This window comes from Belonocnema kinseyi, chromosome 8 (genome assembly GCF_010883055.1).
Source record: "Belonocnema kinseyi isolate 2016_QV_RU_SX_M_011 chromosome 8, B_treatae_v1, whole genome shotgun sequence".
NCBI classification, from domain to species: domain Eukaryota; kingdom Metazoa; phylum Arthropoda; class Insecta; order Hymenoptera; family Cynipidae; genus Belonocnema; species Belonocnema kinseyi.
The window spans coordinates 93,356,437-93,378,548 of NC_046664.1; the positions used below are offsets into that span (position 1 = coordinate 93,356,437).

Here is a 22,112-nt window from a genome sequence, read left to right on the forward strand (position 1 = left end):
TATAGAGCTCCAAGGAGATTATGTTGAAAAATAAAAAAAAAATTTACTCAAAAAAAATTGTTTTTATACTTCATTCTAAGGACTTATTGAACTACCCTCGTACCATAAATATAATTTTTTTCCAGTAGATTTTCTCTATTGGTTTTTACGAGACGCTTCTTTGAAATTTTTTTAAAAAATATTTTGCGACTTCCATTTTCGATGTGCAGATAACCAAAACAAAACATCGGAACAGAAAAGGTATTTGAGAATCACTGACACGTGAGCTGTGATTGGTGGAAAATCCGTCCCCTTTAACGTCAAAGGGGCCCTCCAATCGACATCGTGATAAAAAATTCATATTTCAACATTAAATTAAAAATAGTAAATAATATGTAAAAAATATTTTATGAGCGTTTTTATCATTATAGTTTTATATACTATAAGATCCATTTATTGGAAAAATGATGTCTGACTTTGGAAACAACGCTATTAACTGAACGTTAAATTAAATAATTTTCCATTTTAGGTCTCAGACTGGCACGAATGTCACTGGCAGCCAACTTCATTCCACTGTGCAGAATTTCAGTGCCAGCAATAGGGCACAAAGAGAAAGTCGACTCTTGACAACGAAACAGCCGGGAATGACATCGGCGGTTACTGTTGGAAAAGAGAGGCTGCGAGGCAATTCTGTATCCAGTAATGAATCTATAGGCGAAGTCACGACGCGAAGGTCTGTTCGTCAGAGTACAGCTTCACCTTTGGCAACGCCCGCGAGCAATACAAGAGGTGCTTCTAGATCAATGGAAGATGTAAATAGAAGGAAAACCCGTAGTGGAGCTGGTGAGTAATGTGGCTTTGGCTTCATTGTTCGTCTAAAATTCAAGGAAATCTAAAATTTTTCGGAATAGTGGCTTAAAAAAGTGCAATAGTTAAAAAAAAAATTGCAGCATAAAAACGTGATTTTAACAATTGCTTGGTAATCTTTTGTTTTTGTTCAGTAACCGTTGAATTGGCTGCGGAACCGAGACGATCTGATTTTTAAGATCTATACAAAAAAAAATTAGGGTGACCAATGGACCGGGAAACCGGGAAACAACAGTGAATTTATATACATAAATATAAATTCATATCTTGAGTTGAAAAACGTACTCAATTACTTTACCTGTCATTAGATATATTAAATAATGTGAGATTGAACGAGTTTGGTCTTACATAATTTAAAATGGTTGCAATTCCAGTTGTAAATTTTATAGTTGGGAGCACTTCTAATTTTTGAATTGTTAAATTTGAAAGATTAATTGTGAAATTGTTTTATTTTTCAAGGTTGTATTTCACAGTTTTAATTTATTAATAATTAATTTTAAAATTAATAATATATATAATATAAATTAAAATCTATAGTATAATAAAAAGTATGCTTTAATTGCTGTATGAACTCTTTTAGATTTAACAAGTTCATGCCAAATAATAGTTGATGCCAGAGCAGAGATAACGTTGGATCAATAAAAAAACTTTTACCTAAAACTATGTTTCTAGTATGACAAGAGATTTTTGTCCAAGGACTTTCTGTTCTATGTCGTATTATACAATATTTAATTGGACGAACTATGTCATACAACTCAGCATATGTTCACACTTTGATCACTGATTTTAGTGTAACAGATTTTTGTTGATCTAAAGTTATCTCTGTCGAGGCTTCAGTTGAGCAATTTTAAGTTTGAGGCCTTTAATATTGAAATAAATAAATATTCAAGATTTTGAAATTTAACCCTGCACTTTCAAATTTAAAACATTTTAAAATAAATAGAAAGTGTTCTTATTCGAACAATTTTAGGATTGAAAAATCAAAAGATGTTTTGATTCAAATTCGAATCGTTGAAAGTTGTAAAATAACCAAATTTAATACTTTAATATTTTGACGATTATAACATTAACGAGATTTGAAATTTCGAAAATTCAGTTTTTGTTAATTGCAAGCGCTTCAAGTTGTGCAATTGTTAATTGAAACATTACAATCTATCCGATTAAGAATTTTAATTTTTCAAAATCGAACAGGTCGTCTCAGTTTAACAGCTTTTCCATGAATGATGCATTTTCAATCTATAATATAATTTGTCTCGCATATTGCTTTAATTAAAACACCTCGTACAGCGGGAACAATTTTTTAGTGACAGCCGAGACAGCAGAGCAGGCGAAACGGAGGCGAATATCTCGTGAAAACAAATGACGTTCGGAAAGCGACCTTGACAGTGATTAGCTACCGTTGCTCGTCAAGGCCTATCTCTCTGGTTGTCTGTCTGCTATCAATGATTATTCGATCACTACGTGGCTGGACCCCACCTGGTGAATCCGTCAATAGCGCACAATGTTGCTACTCAAGTCCCAGGAGAAGAGCAGCCAAAGGAGCTCCAGAGTCTCTAACAGAATCGAAAATCATCCCCTGGATAATCAGGACAAATTCAAAATCACGGCTTCAAACTCAGGTTACCCTTGAATCTCCTCTGCTTGTAAATTTGAGGTTTAGTTATTTAGAGATAGGAAGATTTATAAATAAATTTTCGCGAAAGAAGCTCGCCATTGAGTCTAAATAACTAAACCAGTGAAACTACTGAATCAATCGAAATTTGTTCTCCAATCCGCTCGTGCATCGTTCGGTTTTCCTGTCCGCGAGCGTACTTTATTTCCTTTAGAATGTGTGATTGAAATCTGTAGACTCTAGACTTCAGTGCATTAGAAACGTTCCCAGGAAACGTTTTCAAAGTGGTTAGGAAAAAAGACTTTCGAGGTGGTATACGTTCTACCGAGACATTAAAGAGTCAGATATCTATATTTTTAAAAAGAATCAAAGAATCTTGCAATAAGGTCATCAGTCTATGAACTCTATATCAAAGATTTCTCGATATAATAACGCCAGTTGTATTCTTCTATGCATGTACGAACCAATAAGAGCAAATTGAATAATGTGCATGAATAATCTTAAATTTATTGCCGTCAAAATGTTGGGGATTGACAGTAAGTTTCTTTCGAAAGCGTTTGTTAATCGCTGGGGCTTTAATGACTACTCGACGACTCCACTGGCAGACTCTGTTTCCAAAGAATATGTGTTATTTATTTCAGTTTGAACGTCTTTTGAACTTTTTTTTTGTCTTGCAAGTATTCTTTTTTTTGAATAGGCAATTTTATGAATTTTGTTTTGTTAGTTTTACTGTCATTTTTTGTTTTATTTTGTTATTTCTTTGGGAATTTGACTTTGAGATGTAATTAGCGGTATTTTCGTATTAAAACAATTGTTTTGTGGAATTTAAGTAAGTACAAAATCAAAATCCTGGCGTCTAACTTAGAGTTTATGATTAAGTGTGGCGTTATGATTTAGTGGCGTGAAATTTTAGTTTAATTTTTTTTTCACTTTAAAATAAATTTAAAGAACTGAAAGTTCTGGATAAATGTCCAAGTAGTGTTTGGAAGTTAAAAATTCTTAGAAGAAACTGGTTAAGAATGTCTCGTGTTGTTAAAATTAGTTTGATAACCGAGAAAATAGATCTCCGTCGTTCGATAATAAAATGTAGAATAGAAAATTCTTTGGAAAGTCGGAATTTTAACTTGTCTTGAATTGATATCGAATGTTTAGCTCTGTAAACACAGTCTCACAGTTAGAATGTCGTCTTGAGTTATTTAGTAGCAGTGGGGCATAGGGTTATAAAAAGGATTTATTTTATTTATAAAGCAAGGAACGTTGGGATAAATCAAGCATAAATATACGGAGATGATAAGAATAACTATTGTAATAAAATTAATTAATACAATGTTAATTTGATAGGTAATATATGAATGAATATATTTTGTAAATAATTTCTTGTAAAGTTACACGAGCACTTCTCATTGTACATAGAAAACGATTTAAAGTTTATTAATTGAATTAGCTCTAATTCGAAAATGTGCAACTTTCACTGTCATTGATTTTTTTTGTCGTAATCTTCTTACATTTAGAGTTTACAAGTCTTTGATATCTTCCTCGCGTAGCATCAATTACACACATATAGGCAGACGCCTAATTGTCAGACGTAAGAATGTATGTGTGTGCATATGCACTTTGATGTATAATTGTTTTCGTAATTAGGCGAAACTAGATTTATGTTACATAAACTTAGTGAAACATTATTAAACGTTTTGTGGGTCGAAGCAGCTTCGAAAACCATAGTTCGTGTTTATTATTCCTGCATCACTTTCTATCAATTGAATCCGCTTAACATCACATTTCCTTATTCAGAGGTTGCAAGCCTGATTTATTTCGCGTATATACGAGAATTGATTAGAATTTTCTAGTTTCTGAAATCCTATATAGATGTTCAACCCAATCATTAGGAAATCTGATTAGCTGGTCTTCCTCGTTTTCTCTGATAGTTAAATAAATCTCTTATTCTTCAATGCAAGCTGCGTGTCATTGAAATAAGTGAAATCAATTTCGATGCCTTGAAATAAAAAATAGAAGGAAAACAAAAAATAGAAAATTTACAAAATAATGTATTTATTTGAAAAGATTTTGGAAGACGTGAGTTTTCCGATTTTCTAAAGATTTGGCGATTGGTTTTCTTGAATGTGATTTGATTCTCTAGCTTACGTTAATCGTTGAATCGCATAATGTAAAGACCCGCGAGCTTTGAAAAAGTGTTGTTAAGAACTGAAAATAATTAGGGACTACATTTTGCCCTTTAAGAGAATTTATACGAGATTTGACTCACACTCTGATTCTTTCTACTGAGACTGAAGCGGTTTTTTGATTCCGAGTCATAATTTCGAGTCTAATTGTCATTATTTCCGCCACGAATCTTAGCTTAAATTATTTAGTTGTAGTCTCGCCTACCTGTGGGTAAATTATTATTTGAATGATGATAATAATAATATTAATCAGTCGTCTCTTGTACATAGTAGTGTGCTTATTTTATTATAAAAAAGAAAAAATCGATCCGCGAAGAAGAGCTTGTATATATGAGAGAGAATGAGAGAATCACGTATAATTTGGTCCATACTCTACATTGTGATGGGATGAAGTGTAATGTAAAATCTAGTGCTAAAGTTATTGCTAAATAACTTAAGGATCACTGCGAGAAAAATGAATTGTAATTTCGTTGTAAAATATTCCTTTTGACACTAGGTAGGTTAGGCATTATTATGTTACAATTTTATTATTGAACATTAAATTACATGATTGTATAAACCATAAACAAGATAAGTTTCACCTGTAAATACAGATAATTAAACGATAAGTGGATTATTCGACGTGTCCTAATAAAATTAAGGGGGCTGTGAATTGCTTCTCTGAAAAAGAAAATATGCGTTTATTGAAAGAGAGTGTTATTATTAATTATAATGCATTGATTGAGCAATTAAATAATAATTCCGAGTCTCTTTTTGTAGGACGCAGGATTGTTATCATTGAATTTCCGAATGATAATGTGATCTTTGGATATTTGTCTTTTCTCTGAGAAGCAAGATTTGCAAATGAGCACGCGATTGATTGTACGACGCCGATTTTGTGCTTTGTAAATATACTTGACAAGTGCGAAGTGACTTTCTTCACGTTCCTCTTAATTTTCTAGGGAACGCTTGAAATATATTATATATTAATGCGTAAGGAGATGCGCGACAAAAGCACCGGAATAATTAAGCGAAGGTTCCGATGATTTTGATGCTCGTATGCAAAACATTTGTATTTTTAGTATTTGATTAAACGATACAAATAGGAGTGAAGGTAAATCGATTGATAATAATTCACGTGGATATGTAAAACAAAAATAAAATATTAGATACAATATTATATTTGTAGAAATGATCGAGCACGTGAAAAAGAAATCGCGCTACAATTATGAAGAAAAATATTACAATTATATTATTATCTATTATTACACAAGTGAATACACAACATAGTAATTTGCTAATTGTACCTTTTAATAATTACTGTAGACACATTGATGAAAAAGGTTTTTTTCTTGTTATTAATTATTAATTACCATAGACTTATCAGAAAATGAAAAAAAAGTGTTATAAAAAATTACAATCACTTGTTCTGTCTTACACATTCCCACCAATTTACGAACTCACATTCATTAAGAAACAGTTTTTTACGTCATTAACAAATTGACTAAACCGATTTCGACATAGCAAATACGAAAATTAACATTGTTATTACACACGATTTCAGTGAATACTTTTTTTTAGACTAGGTAGTATTTTTTTTATCACGATGGATGAATGTAATTTGACTACAATTGCATTAATAATGTCGCTAAACGTAAATTTGAGAGTGAATCATTCATTATTTTCACGACATATTGTACTGTATATGATGATAAAATATAGATGTATAAGTTATTTAATTAATTGACAAACTTGTTGCTTATTGCACTTACTCTTGATTGTTGAATGACAATTGTTATTGTAATTGTAAATCATATTTTACCCATCAGCAATTTTCAACTAATTTATCTACTGCCATTGCAAATTTTTGTTACTAAATTATTTTTCTCACCATTTTGAGTACATCAAATTGGCGTAAAACATACGAAACAGTAATTTTTATAACTTCTTGTTCTGGTATTTTTGTGGTAGTTTATTTTCATTTCTCAATATAGTTCAAAGTTTTTTAATTAAGCATTTACAGGCGTTTTATCAGGGTTACGAGGTAAGGAGTTCATATTTCCATCACTTTTATTTCAAGTAATTTATACAAAATTAGAATTATATAGTTATTAAGGAATTTACAATTTAAGGCAGTATTAGTAATAAGAATTATTAATTTGCACATTTTTACCCAGTTATATAAAAATATTTTAAATTTAAAAATGTCTTTTATTTGATTTCTGAATAATGCTCTTTATTTGAATAGATTGAAATTATAATATTGAAAAATTTAATGTAATAACAATTTATTTTTTATTACAAATTTTATAACGAACAACATATGTAATTTTGAAATTAAATATTCAAATAATTGCGCCAGGTATGTTAAAGGTCTAGTATATAGAATACATTGTCCAACAACAAACTTTCGGCTTTAAGAACTACCTTCTGATTGGTTGATATTATTCTTTACAATTGTAGGTATTTTCACTTCAATCACCAGCCAACTTCACTTCATTGTGTAATGAGGTGAAAACCCGGAAATCATTTTTGACCTATTTTGCTAATAATACTCATTTTTCTATACAAGCGCATTTGAAAAATAGTTATTTTTTATGAACTATTAGATGAAAGAATAACAAGATAATAATTTTATTCATTTTCCCCTTCAGTTCTCAACGAAGTGAAGTTAGCTGATGCTTGAAGTGGAAATATATAATTCTTTGGAGTGTAATTATGCACGTGGGTGAATCAATTTTGCATTTTTTAAGGAAAAGTTTTGTGTGCTGCAAATTTTAAGACAAGCGTTGCTATACTTTGATGATCATGGCTGAGCCAATGAAAGATAAACCGATCAAAAACACCAAAAGAAGACATGAATCCGAAAGTCAAATGGAGGTAAGGTTACGTTTGGATACATTTTTGTTCATTTTATTATTAAATACAATTAAAATAAGACTGCTACTGAAATAATTAACAGAAACTCAATTTTTATTATCGGCTAAAAGTATCTGAAAAGATGTTGTTTGCATTTTAGTTATTAAATATGCTGCTTCAAAAAATGTAGAAATGTTTACATTCTTTTGTGGTATAACGAAACGAAACTCTCATGGTTTGATTCCGTTTCCGACTTTTACCATTTTCTTCGTCATTGCATCCAAAACGATATACTTTCATTTTGTTTAATCGAAAGTATATTTTACAATTAATATTCATTTCAGGGTTTCGGTTTAATTAATAATCATTTTATTCTGTTCCCAGGTTGAAGTTGTGAGCGGTATAGAAGGAAAAGTTAAGACAAAATCCTCCTCGAAAAAGGCAAGAACTGTAAGCGGTGACGAATTCCGCAAGGTAAATATTTTGTACTCAATTAAGAAATTAAGTTCAGAATACATTAAAATTAAAATTCGGTATAATATTCCGCAATGTGCACAAGTTTAATGTAAAAAAAATCTGACCACCGCGCGGACATATTCTAATGGCTCTCTATTTGGTCAAAAAAATTATATTTTTGGTTGAAAATTCATAACTGTGATTAAAATTTAATTTATTTGGCTGAAAATTCGTTTCTTTTTAGTTAAAAGTTGATATATTTTATTGATACTGTATCTTTTGTTGCAGAAAATTTATCTTTTGGGTTTAAAATTGAATTATTTTGTTGAGAATTCATTTTTTTTTAAACTGAAAATTTAATTCTTCTATTTTTGGTTAAAAAATTATTTTTTAGGTTGAACCTTTATTTTTCTAACATTCTAAATATTCTATGTTTATTTCGCGCTTGATCTTTGCGCTTCCACCGCATTGGTACACATACCGTTTAAAGTTAAAGGTCAAAGCATCGACAACTGTAATTCGGCGATTGTGAATTCTCTTTCGTTAATGCTCTTTCGGCTTTAACGAGCACATTCTCATCACGTATCTCGTGCTTCGCACTCGATTTTATCCAAAGTGCGAACTTTTCTGCATGAAGTTCAAGTCTATAATATCTAATTTATATTGTATTTAATCTTGTACCTCGTTCTGGTACTGCTTATTTAGATATTGCAAAATAATGTGCAAATTTAATTTTTCATGATTGCTTTAATATTTGACCCTTATGTATATTATTACAATTTACAATAAGCATTAATATTGAAACAGATGTAATTTCATTGTCTTGTTTTTATAATTAGAAAAAAGTGCGCATCCTATAAAAAAACAATGTTGTTAATTAACATGTTATTACAGCTTGTGTTGTTTGCCCTGAATTAATGTGTTTATTTTCAATGTGAGTTCTTTACTTTGTATTTCGAATGCTCGAAAAAAACTTTATCAAAAAGATCTCTTTTAGATGGCAGTATTTATATGCGTCTTCATATTCTGAATTGTCTACTTAATTAAATATAGTCAAAGATTAAGTTTCTCAAAGCTCTGTAGGCTTTGAGGTACACATTTTCATCGTGACACTCGCGCTGCGCGCTCGATTTCCCACAGACATATGTAAACAGGTTTTGTTGGATTTTTTTCTCGTAACTTTCGTCGTTTTTCCAAACATTTTTATTTTATTCACTTTTTTTTTTTAACGTTGTTTTTCACGAATAAAACAAAAAGTACGCGTCCTATCAAGAAGTGATCCTTAACGAAATTGTAGATCTTTTTTAGGATAACCATTTTTGTTCATTCTTTTTTTTTCATATCGTGCATTTTTCGGCTTCAAATTTTGATTTTCGGTTGATTAAACAAATTTTGAAAACGCTATAACTCTGATCATTTTCTTTTTATCGAAAACGAACATAAGGAAAAATTGTTTGTTCTTTTTAATACTATAAATATCCGTACATAGAATTTTCAAATTCAGAAAAAAGTGGTCTCAAAAATTTTCAAAATGCTCTCACTTTTTGAATTTTTATTAAAAATGGCTGGTTCACGAACTAGTCCTTTCTTTTAGGACCTAAAAAAAAGTGTGCCAAAGATGAATTCGATTCGTTCATTTTTTCGAGAGTTATCGTGTTTACGGACGGCCAGACGGACAGACAGACATACGCCATCGTGAAAACCTGATTTTCGGATTCAGGAGGTCTCGAAACGTGGAGATCCGTTGAAAAAGTGTGATGTCAAATTTCCGACAATTCTAATACTTTCTCAATCATAAATCATGATTATGTAATAAGTAAAAACAAATTTGAAGATCTTTTTGAGATTAACAACTTTTATCTATTAATTTTTTTTTAAATCTTGTGTCGTTTATAAACAAATTATTAAAAATTTTTTTTTACCATCTAAACAAAAATTACGCTTACATTCATCTTACGTTTTTGGTGCAATTTACGTAAAACTTCTAGAGACTAAAAAAAGTTAACTTTCTAAATTCTTGAAAAAAAGAATGTTCTAGAGTAAATAGTTTAGAAGTTATAAAACAGTTAACATAATTTGATTATTCAATTTTTAAATAGAATTCCAAAAAAGCAACCTGCTTTAAGAGACCATAACTTTCATGCAGGATATTCAGAGGAAAAGATTTTATGCGAAAAGGATAATATTGACGTTTTACGCACTAAAGAATCTCTTTAAGACATCATAATTTCTTAACTATTTACGCCAGAACATTCCTTTTTTTAATTTTTCGGAAATTCGTGATTTTTTTTCTTCTCATTTTACGTTAAATGCACTAGACACGTCGAATTTACGAAAAACTGATGTCACACATTTTTCAAAATCTAAACAAAAGGAGTCATTCAATACTAATCATGTAGAAACTTTTTTAGGGTCAACATTAAAGGTTTTCAGCACAGAAAACCGTACTTATTACTAGTTGCTTTCGAAAAAATCCGATAAATTTATCAGAAAACAACAAATATCGAGTTAATTTAAAAGGGAGCCCATCGATTTTAGCCTGCTCTTTTAAGTGAAACTTGTTTCTGAGCAATAAAAGCAAATTTTTAGTATATATCCAAAACCCATGAGGAAAACAGGATTTTCTCTCCGTGAGATCTTACTGAGGACTTCTTTTCCCTTTTTTTTATAATCTTAATGGAGGCATTTAAGAGTATGTTGTCCGAATTTGATCGTTCGATTGTTTTTTTAATTTGCAATAATTTCTTAAGTATATATTTTGTAGCTCTTTCAAAAACAATAGTACAAGATATTCTTGGTACTATTATATCAAGAGAAAAATATTATGTCAAGTTGCGTACTTCAACCAATTTTTGTACAGTTTTATATCATTTATTGGTCAATTTTCGAAGAAAATCTATATTTTATCCTTTATTAACAGATTCCCGTCCCAGCACATAGATACACGCCTCTGAAACAAGAGTGGATGAAGATATTCACACCTCTTGTCGAACATTTGCAACTCCAGGTCAGATTCAACCTGAAAACCCGAAACGTGGAAATCAGAACAGCTCCAGAGACTCCGGATATTTCCTATCTTCAAAAAGGAGCCGACTTTATCAAAGCTTTCGTTTGCGGTTTTGAAGTAGAAGACGCTCTTGCACTATTACGTCTCGACGATTTGTTTGTCGAATCTTTTGAAATTCAGGACGTCAAACCTCTGAAAGGTGATCACTTATCCAGAGCGATCGGTAGATTAGCTGGCAAGGGTGGTAGGACAAAATTCACTATCGAAAACGTAACGAAAACCAGAATCGTCTTAGCTGATACGAAAATTCACATTCTCGGCTCCTACCAAAATATTCAACTTGCGAGGCGAGCTGTTTGTAACCTGATATTGGGAAGTCCGCCTTCTAAAGTATATGGACAGTTGAGAAGTGTTGCTGGCAGAGTGTCTGAGAGATTGTAAAATAAATATTTAATTTGCTAAATTAATTATTTGTACTTATTCTTCCAGAGTTTGCGTAGCCGTATAGAAGAGTAACTGCGTCTTACAATTAAATTGATTTAATTATGTACAATATATAAACATGAGATTCAAAATGGCTATTTATAAAAGTATTTGATACTTATATTTACGTGGCACTTTATTAAGAACTAATCGGCCGTCATAACTTAAAGATGCAAAGGTCCAAGGATCTGCGGAAGACCATTCGACTGCATAAACACTGTCTTCGTGTTCCTCAAATCTACCAACAACTCCGTCTTCCAATCTGAAAGTAATTCAATTTTTTTACACACAATTTTTTTAGGGTGGCCGTGTTAATCAAAGAAAACAATTCCGAGTTTTTTCCCGGTTCGCAAACATTTTTCACCGTCACTGAAATTTAAGAAATCGTACACTAATTCTAAAAATTGTTCCATTCGAAGTAATAAAAACTGAACTGCAAATGAAAGCAGTCAAAGTGAAACTTTTCAATTATAAACTTTGAAAATTGAAGTTCAAAAGTTGTTTCATTCAACAATTTTGTATTCAAATGCTCAATAATTTAAACGTATAAAATGGAAGCTACTAACACTTTTCAACTTAACAATTTTAAATCAAACGCTTTTATAAATTGTAGAGTTCAAAGATTCAGATTCAGTTCCAAAAATATAAATCCACATTATAATTTTTAATGCTCTAAATTGAAGAATCAGTCAATGAATTTAAAAATGTTCAAACTTATACCATTTTAAGTAATTTTAAATTCTAATTCAAGCTCAGAATTAGTTATAAGTTGAAAATTCCCTGTTCCAATTCATAATTTAAATTTTTGTTCGAAAATATCTCGTTTTAACTAAGAATTAGAATTTTTCTGTAAAATTCCCTGTTCAAATTCAACATTTTAATTTTTTCGAAAATATCCCATTTCAACTTATAATAGGGTTGTTTCGCTTATTTTAGATAAATTAATTTTTTAATACATAATTTTTAGCTGAATCGAAGGTGCGCTATAATTTTTTTTTCTTTTGTGTAGTTCAACAGACGAAAATTATTAAAAATTGAAGGCGGTAAAACATTTATTCAAATTGGTTTCACGTGACTCAGAGATTCTCATAATTATATATCAAAGTGACGATGCGAAACTCATGATGAAGAGGTTAGGCCATGGTCTGCTGTCAGCTCAGACTGTTTTTATTTGATAGCTTTATTTGTTCATGATTATGTTACAAAAAAAAGTTATCCTGTTGTAATATTTGTTTTTTTACGAGTCAGCAGTATGTTGAAGGAAAAAAGTAAATGCAATTATTAACACATTTTAAAATCGTACATATTTAGGAATTGTTCAGTAAACCAGCTACATTTACTACTTTTTCAATGAATTCTTTATACATACCATAAATACAGGGTGGACACGCTGGGGCTTACATACATGGCGAGTTGAATGCTACCCGAATTGCACAACAGCAGGGGAGATGCCATTATACAGGGGTATTTTCATATTTCGCGCCTTTGAAGTTGCATTCGGCCAAGTCCGTGCATCTTCGGATCAAGTCCATGACAGTTTCTATGGTTGCGTTTGAAACTTCAAACGGATACAAGTGTCAAAACAATATAGGTTATGTTATATAGTAATTACAAATAATAAAAGTGTTTTATTAATAATGAAGTGAGACATGTCAACTGAGAAGTAAACATCATTTTTTTCTGTGCCAATAAAATTATAAAATAGCTGCTGAGTGACAAATCCTATAAAATAGTAATAATATTCTGCGCTTCCAATGGGCGAAGAGTGAATGGTGTTTAACGCTTATTTTTACTCCATAAAAAGGTATGTTATGAATAGACAGGATATGTTTCAAATAAAGTGAATGAAATACTACATGCGTCAACTTTAAATTGACATTGCCTACATTTACTGACAGCGATTAGGGCAAACAGGTGAATCTGAACATAACCGTTTGAAGTTTCGAACGCAAGATGCACGGACTTGGCCGAATGGCCGATCCGAATGCAACTTTAAAGGCGCGAAATACGAAAATACCCCTGTATAATGGCTTCTCCCCTGCTGTTGTGCAATTCGGGTAGCATTCAACTCGCCATGTATGTAAGCCCCAGCGTGTCCACCTTATATATCTATTTTCGGTAGATTTTCTCTATTTTTTTTTACGAAATCCTCCTTTAACAATATTTTGCGACTTCTATTTTAAATGTGCACATAATCAAAACAGAACATCGGCACGGAAAAAGATATTTTCGAATCACTGACACGTGAGCTGTGACTGGTGGAAAATCCGATCCCTTTGACGTCAAATGGGCCCTCCAATCGACATCGTGATAGAAAATTCATATTTTAACATTAAATTAAAAATAGTAAACAATATGTTACAAATATTTTATGGGCGTTTTTATAATTAGAATTTTACGTACTATAAGATCCATTTATTGGAAAAATTATATTTGATTTTGGAAACAACCCTATTAGAATTCATTCTTTTCGAAAATACCCTGTTCCAGCTTCTGGATAAATACCAGTTTCAAACTCAGAATTGGTTAAAATTTGAAAATTCCCTGCTTCAACTCAGAATTAGAATTCTTTGGAAAAAGTTCCTATTCCAATTGAAAATTTCTTCCTTTTTAAAAATTTCCAGTAAATTAAAGAAGCTCGGAATTTGTTAAAATTTGAATATTCTCGGTTCCGAAATCAGAACTATTATTATTCTAGATAAATTCCAGTTGCAACTATAAATTTGTAAAAATTGAAAATTCTCTGTTCAAATTAAAAGTTAAATTATTTTAATTTTAAATAGTTTAAAAATCCCTAAAATGCGTAGAAATTTAATTTTGTAAATCTCCATAAATCTTTGTAAATATTTTCTTAAAATTAGTTCATTAAAACAAAAAATCATTTTCAGCTTACCTAGAAAATGTTTCTTATTATCCTGAAGACTGTCAAAATTCTTAAAAAGCTTCAACATTTTTTGTTCAAAATAAGCCAAGATTTATATTTTGTTTTAAATTAGACTGTTGGCTAGTTGTACCGAAATTTCGGTATGAATAATCGGATATTGTCGGTACACGTAGGCACTTCGCTTAAATCATTTGAAATAATTTCTAAATTTAAAGTAATTTTGCATTTTTTCAAATCTTCTGAATATCTCTTCAACTTACTCGAATTTTGTCTAAAATAATGAAAGATAATAATAGGTGTTCAATGGTTATTTATGCATCAAAATTCAAGAATTTGACCTACAAATTAAATTTGATTGAATAGAACAATTAAAATTGCAACGCTTAAATCTTAGTTTTTTTGTTTAGTTTTAAATATTTAATTTATAATTACTGATTTTAATGAACATTCAGATATTTCTGAATATTAAGTAACTGTTCTTTTTCTTAACGGAAAAATTTCAAATTCCATGGTTTAAAAATGGAATATTTTAGACTAAAATTAGATTTGAAATTTAATAAAAGCCTTTAATTATAAATATATTATTTTGACGATATTTTAAAATTAAAAATAGTTTATAAAGTTCCACTAGGGCGTTTACATTTGTTTAACTAATAGGATTTTCCAATTGAAATAGTCTAATTTTTAACGTTAAAATCAGGATATACTAAAATTGTGAAATGTTACCGAATCGTCTTGTACAATCAATTATTATTTACTTTAACTTTAAAAATAATGTTTGAAACCTACTTTTCTTTGGTCGATGATTCTACAGCTTGGATTGATTCTTCGTCGGTAGGAACAACGTGTCCAAAAGGCTCCGAAGAAATGGAAGCAATACTACATAGAATTACGCGGGAATCGCTGCTCGAAGTTAGTACGAGTTGATCGTGGAACCGATTGATTCGCACGTTCCAGACCCAGTGCGAATGCTCAATTCGTGATAATACAGGCTCGATGGTCATTCTAATATCCCAAAATTTCAGATATCCATCGTCTCCACACGTGGATAGAAAATATTGTCGATTAGCGTTGAAATCCAAATCCCTACGTTTTTTATAAAACAAGAGATTGCAATCAAATTATTTTTTCATTCATTTAGATTTTTTTACATCCTATTGGTAGAGCCTAAAATGGTGCGTTGTCCGAAATACTTTTTGTAGTCCAGATTTAAAAGTGTGCAGTGGAAGATTTAAGCTTCATTTTCTAAGAAAAATGTCCACTTTTCTAACTTAAAAAGTCATCACAAACAATACCCATTCTCGTGTAAAAAGGTAAATAGGTCATATTTTTAAACAGGCGACAACAAAAGTTTTATGAGTTAAATAAACATGCAAATCGATAAAAAAAATTCTCAAAGAACCATTTCAAAGGCAATGAAACGACACGTATTTGTTCGAACTGATAAAAATAACTAGAACTTTAAGTTTGCTTTCTAAATCCGGCAAAAGTTCATTTATGGAACTAATTCAGGTATTTTACTCTTTGTTCTTTATTCCAATTTGTTTTTTCTCCATTAATCTGTTTTATACAACCCACGAAAATCCGCAGTTTTTACAAAAACGACACAAGATGCAAAAGGAAAAAGAATAATAATCATTCCTCTAAAAAATACCAAAAAATTATGTGTTTAAGTTTTTCTCTATCTGGCTTATTTAACAATTTTTTACTGAAATGCGATTAAACACGATAAAATTGACAATTTTCAAAATATGTAATACGATTTTATAAGATCATTCTATGATTAATACGATATTTTTGTAAGAGAAAATTGAAAACAAAATGTAAGACAAATTCAGTATAAGTTAAAAAGAGATTTGCAGGTAAAAAAATTGGAACTTATTTTTAGAACCCTAAAAATGGAGAATTATAAAAATGAATAAATGTCTTTTAACCTTTTTAGAAAAATCTTCACTTTATTTATTTTGAAGATTTTTTAACAAAAATTCTCGTATTAGTATAAATAATGCCAAACTTTAAATATGGTATAACATTTTATTTTTCAATTGAAAAATGTTAAATTTCTTAAATAGGTGGAATGGGTGACAAATTTCAAAATCGGTGAAAAAGGTGAATACTTGTTTTTCACTTACATGCGAACTGAATTATTAGAAACCAAAGTAAGAAAATACAACATTTTTCTGTTGAATGATAATTTTTGTTGGTTGAAAAATCTATTACTACATTTTTGAGATTGAGAAATCAACTTTTTTGGTTAAAAAATGTATTGGTTGATAGAAAATTTAATTGTTTTGTTGAAAATTTAACAATCTTGTTAAAAATTATTCCTTTTGTTAAAAATGTATCGTTTTGGCTTGTTTTTTTAACCAAATTCAACAATTTCGTTTAAATTTGGTTTCTTTTGCGAATGAAAAATCTTTCTTTTTTGAAAATTCGTCCTTTTGGTTTCAAAATTCATCTATTTTTAGTACAAATCTAATCTTTTTTTATTGAAAACTGTTGCAACAGTTTGACTGAAAATAAAGATAAATGAAAAATTGATTGAGAATTAAAATATTGTTTGAAAATTTAACAATTTTGTTCAGAAGGCATCCTTATTTGTTAAAAATTTATCTGTTTGGATTAAAAATTCAACAATTTGGTTTTATTTGTCACTGAAACATCTTTCTTTGTTGAAAAGTCGTCTTTTCAGTTTGAAAATTCATCTTTTTTGGTAGAAATCTCATATTTTTTATTTAAAAATGTTGCAACTATTTGGTTGAAAAAAATAAATGAAAAATTGAATGAGAAATAAAATATTTGTCGAAAATTTAACAATTTTGTTAAGAAGTCATCCTTTTTTGTTAAAAATGTAACTTTTTTCCTTGGAAATTCAACAATTTTGTTCAAATTTTGTTTATTTTTTTACTGAAAATTTTTCTTTATTGAAAATTCGTCTTTTTGGTTTGAAAATTCATCTTTTTTGGTAGAAATCTCATTGATTTATTAAAAACTGTTGAAACTATTTATGAAAACATAAAAAAATTGATTAAGAATTTAAATATTTGTTGAAAATTCATTTTTTTTCTATAACTGTGTTTGATTAAAAATTATAATATTTTGGTTGAAGTATCAACTATTGCAGCCTTTGTTAAGTTTGGTTAAAGATTCATAATTTTCGTTGAAGTTTCATCTCCTTGGTTGAAAATTCTTCCCTTTGGTAGAAAATCCAACAACTTGGATAAAAATGAAATTGTTTTGATTAAAAAATTAACTACTTTGATTAAAAGTAAATATTTTTGGTTGAAATATCATCTATTTAAGTTTATATCGAGAATGTCGAGCTATTCAGCTGAGAGCCGAACTATTTTTTTAAGAATTAATTTTGTTGGTTAAAAATTGATCATTTTCGTTGAAAATTCATTTCTTGAGGTAAAACTTCTTTTTTCTTAGAAATTTCATCTTTTTGGGGTAAAAATGTAACTGTTTGGTTAAAAATAAAACTGTTTTGATTGAGAATTTAACTATTATTATGTTAAACATAATTTCTTTTAATTGCACTGTTTTTCAATTTAAAATTAAAATCTTTTTTGTTTGAAATAACAACAATTCCAGTTTTTGTTGAAAATTAATTTTTTTAATTAAACGCCAGGCTAAGAGTCTAACTACTTTGTTAAAAATTAATTGATTTGGTTAAAGATTCATAATTTTCTATGAAAATGCTTCTTTGGTAAAAAATTAATCTTCTTGATGGAAAATTTATCCTCTTGATTGCAAATGTATCCTTTTGGTTGAAAAATCAACAATTTTGTTAAAAATTCATCGATTTTGTGAGAAACTTGAAAAATTTTAGACCCTACCTTTTGATATTTCACTCACCTGACGATTTGCGAATGGGCATTAGGAATGCTCCAGGAAGATTCAGATGGATTTCGTAGGTCCCAACCTCGTACGTTGTTCTCATTCAGTGTTACGAATTGATTACATCCGTTGTGTGGATTCCATTTTCCAGTTGTAAACCTTGGTTGACCTTTTCCTGATAAGGTACCAACAGTAACAACCTGTTAAATTTTAATTCGCTTATTTCAGTAAATTGAAAAATTGTACTAGTAATTCTGAGTGGTGATACCAATGGTTTGGATAGTGATTTATATTTCCTTTGAAATGTATAGAAAAGAAAGCACCTGCGGATTATCATTTCTCAAGTCCCAAAGAATAAAATTATTATCCACAACAGACACAGCTTTTGTCCCATCGCTAGGATGATAGGCAATTATTTTTAAATCGTTCCCATAAGGCGTTGTGTCGATATCAGACAACTTTTCGAGTTTTAGAATCTCATTTGTCGATTCTCCTATCATTGGCAGCTTCCAAAGTGCCCCTTTCATTTGACAAACTCCCTCATCTGCAAATAAAAATAATTTTTTCGCAGTGTGACATATTAAAATCTGTTTAAAAATAAAGCGCGAAGCCAGAAAAGTGACCTGGAGGGGGCGGCTGATTAAATTGACTAATTATTAACCAATTTTATACGAGTTCAGAGTCTCAGAGTGGTCTCTAAAAACCAAAATAAATTTCTGGGCATTTCCGGATTACCAAACATTTTTCAAGTCATACAAATTAAAAAATTTTTCATTTCATACCTGAAAAATTTTCAATTTAAATATTGAATACTAACTACAAAATAAAAATATTTAAAACAAAATTCTTCTAAATTTAATGTATTCTAAATAAAAATTAAATCATTTTTAATTCCTCAAATAATAAAATAATTTTAAGAGCTTTTCAGAGATTAAAGCCAAATTTCTGTGATTGCAAAGAATTTCAAAAGTGTCGTAAGGATTTTTAAGACTTCAAAAGATTTTTATGTGATGATTTTAGGTTTTTTTTTTAATGAATATCAATAGATATACAAAATTCTAAAAATTTTATAATATTTTTATAAACTGTAAAGAATTTCACGAAAATGAAAGGCTTTCATAGGGATTTAGGATACTGAAAAGACTCCAAGGGATTCAAAAGATTTAAAAAATTTTCAAGGGATTTTTAAGGGATTTTATAAGGTTTTTGAGGATTTAAATAAATCGTATCAGGGGATTTCAAAAATTTGAAGATATTTTGTTAGAATTAAAAATTTTTTAATGTTTTTAAGGTGTTTGAAAAATTTTAAGGTATTTTAAAAGATTTCCAGATACTTCCAAGTACCTAAGAATGACAAAGTACATTAAAAGATTTTAAAGGATTTAATATATTTTAGGTTAAACAACTTCCTAGAATTTCGGAAGATTAAGAAGCATTTTATACAGCCTATCCGGTCTTAGGATATTTTTAAAGATTCACCGAGAAATATTTAAAGGATTTTAACGGATTTAATCAGGTTTCCAAAGATTTCAATTATTTTAAATAATTTCAAAAGCTCTCACGGGTTTAATTTTCCTAAATCATGGAAGAAGATAGTATCAGCACCAAAACTACCGAATGCTTTTTTTTACATAATGAAATTTAAAAACTGGCAACCTCTAAAACTGAATAAGTTTAAATTGAACACCCGTAATAATTTAGGAACTCTGAAAAAGCATTAAGAACTGCACATTTGAAATTTTTTTTGTCTGGTTAAAAAATCTAACATAACAAACTAAGCATTAGCACCCTAATGGAGCATTTAAAAATTAAGAAAATTCTAAAAAAAATTTTGCAATTGAAACTTTTGAACCTAATAACTTTAGTTTCAAGGCTTTAAAAATTAAAGTATTTCAGAATTGTGCATTTAAAACTATAATTGAAAATTAAAATTATAGAAATGTTAAAGATGATAAAAATAATTATTAAGAGCTATCATATAGCATGTATTATCAAATGACATTTACATGTGATTAGATAGATTTTATTATTAAAAAATGCGATTTATGTACAAAAGAAAATTATATCATTTTAAACATTAAACAATTCCATAAGCATCGTTTAAAAAGTATACTTAAATTAGGATCGTGAAAATAAATTGTCAAGAATTAATAATTTTCATATTAAGCATGACGTTTTTTTAAAAATTATCATTTTAGTCTCAAATACAGAAGTAATAGCTTAAAAATAAATTATAATTTATAAAGAATTTCCATGAAAGTAGATCATTAACGATTTATTTGCTAATTTTGTAAATTTGAAGAATAATGAAAAAATCGCTAAAGACTCAATCGAGAAACTAAATCCGAAAGAAAAATTAATTCTGTAAATTTAAATCAAAAGCTTATTTAAAGATATAAAAAGCTTTAAAGACCAAAATGTTCTACAAAACCGGGAAATTAGAAAATTTTCATAAAAAACCGGGAATTTGAAACACATAAAGATGAATGCTCAACCAAGAATAACACTTTTCTACCAGAAAGGACGAAATTTCAAATAAACTAACGAATCTTCAGCTGAAAATAAAATGTTTTAACAAAGTATTTCAACTTTTAACCACGCAGTTGAATTTGAAAACAAAAATGATTAATTATCAACGAAAAATTGAATACTTTACATTTAAAGCAAAAAATATTATAATATTAAATAACAACAGTTGAAATTATTTAAAAAAAACGACTTTTCAACAAAATAATTAATTTCTCAATCAAATTGTTTGTATTTTCAAGCCAAAAAGACGAATTATTAGCAAAAAAGATTAATCCTCAACCCAAAAGTATGTATTTTAAACCGATTATTTGAATTTTAAAGAAAATAGATGAATTTTCTATCAAACTTGTCGAATTTTCAATACAAAAAGAGGAATTTTCAACAGAGCAGCTGAATTTTCAACCGAAAATCTTGAATTTTGAACAAAATAATTACATTTTCGGGTAAATAATAAAACTGTCAATGAAAAACGATGAATTGTCAACCAAAAATATAATAATAAGCTTTTCAACTAGGATGAATGAAATATCAACCAAAAATATTTGAATTTTGTACTGGGTTCTATGGATTAAATTCAACAACTTCATGTTACTGAAACTCAAAGATGATGTCAAAACTGACATATACAATAATAAAATATAAAATTGACAGTTGGACAATCTGAATGAATGAATTTGAAGATTATCATAAATAATCTTTTGCAATCTTTCAAATATTAATATTTTTGACCAATTTTCTCCATTTCCCAGTGAAAACAAACACGAAGGGTAGGGGGGCGCTGATTTCACTAAGCTGTAGATTCGCGCCTGTTATAAATATTTGTTCAGTTCTATATGTCTAATATATTCTATACACAAACCATTCAAAGTGTTGTAACACGTAATAAATTTGTCAGGATCCATCGAAGAGGCTTGCAAAGACCATATTTCGCCAATTGGATGTTGATAAAATTGAGTTTTTAAACTTCCAGTTTCTTCATTAAGTTCTACTAAGTGCACCTGATTATTACTGAAAGTTAAAGATTGAGTTCCTACTAAAAATCGAACAACGTCCGTCTCTGCAGTTTGTGCCGAAAGAGCCCTGGCCTGTAATATCAAATTTTGAGTTAACATTTTTTTAAATATTTTTCTCCATCGGTCAATTACTCAGAAATATCAGGATGCAAATTCGCACTATTTTATGGATTCAAATTATAAAATAAGAAGCAAAAATAATAAAGAATGGTAAGGATTTTATAACCTATAAATACTATATTTTCTTTTATTACAAGCGTTAATCGTTGTTTCGAATTTCTTTACCTGAAATTCAAGGCCATAAATAACAGGATTATCGTTTTCCATTTTGCAACACTTTCTGTAGAAAGCAGTTATTTAAAAAAATTGACAGCTCACAGCTGGCTACACTGTGCACCCACGCACGATAATGTACACATACATT

General features: G+C 29.3%; 2 protein-coding genes across 2 annotated transcripts in view; one reads left to right on the forward strand and one right to left on the reverse strand.

Moving 5' to 3' along the window:
- Positions 1-11,524, forward strand: part of LOC117178606 — a 30,036-nt gene extending 18,512 nt beyond the window's left edge. Inside the window, exons 10-13 of the mRNA XM_033370030.1 lie at positions 509-822; positions 7,400-7,497; positions 7,861-7,950; positions 10,853-11,524. Of these exons, the coding sequence (XP_033225921.1) occupies positions 509-822; positions 7,400-7,497; positions 7,861-7,950; positions 10,853-11,380 (1,030 nt within the window). The 3' untranslated portion in view covers positions 11,381-11,524. The remainder of the gene's footprint in view (positions 1-508; positions 823-7,399; positions 7,498-7,860; positions 7,951-10,852) is intronic.
- LOC117179019 (EARP-interacting protein homolog) lies at positions 11,389-22,112 on the reverse strand. The gene is made up of 6 exons (XM_033370644.1): positions 21,974-22,112; positions 21,535-21,760; positions 18,470-18,690; positions 18,165-18,346; positions 15,096-15,392; positions 11,389-11,684 (listed from the first exon to the last, which is right to left on the reverse strand). Exons 1-6 carry the CDS (start codon positions 22,013-22,015, stop codon positions 11,522-11,524), a joined length of 1,131 nt encoding a protein of 376 aa, XP_033226535.1. The 5' UTR covers positions 22,016-22,112; the 3' UTR covers positions 11,389-11,521.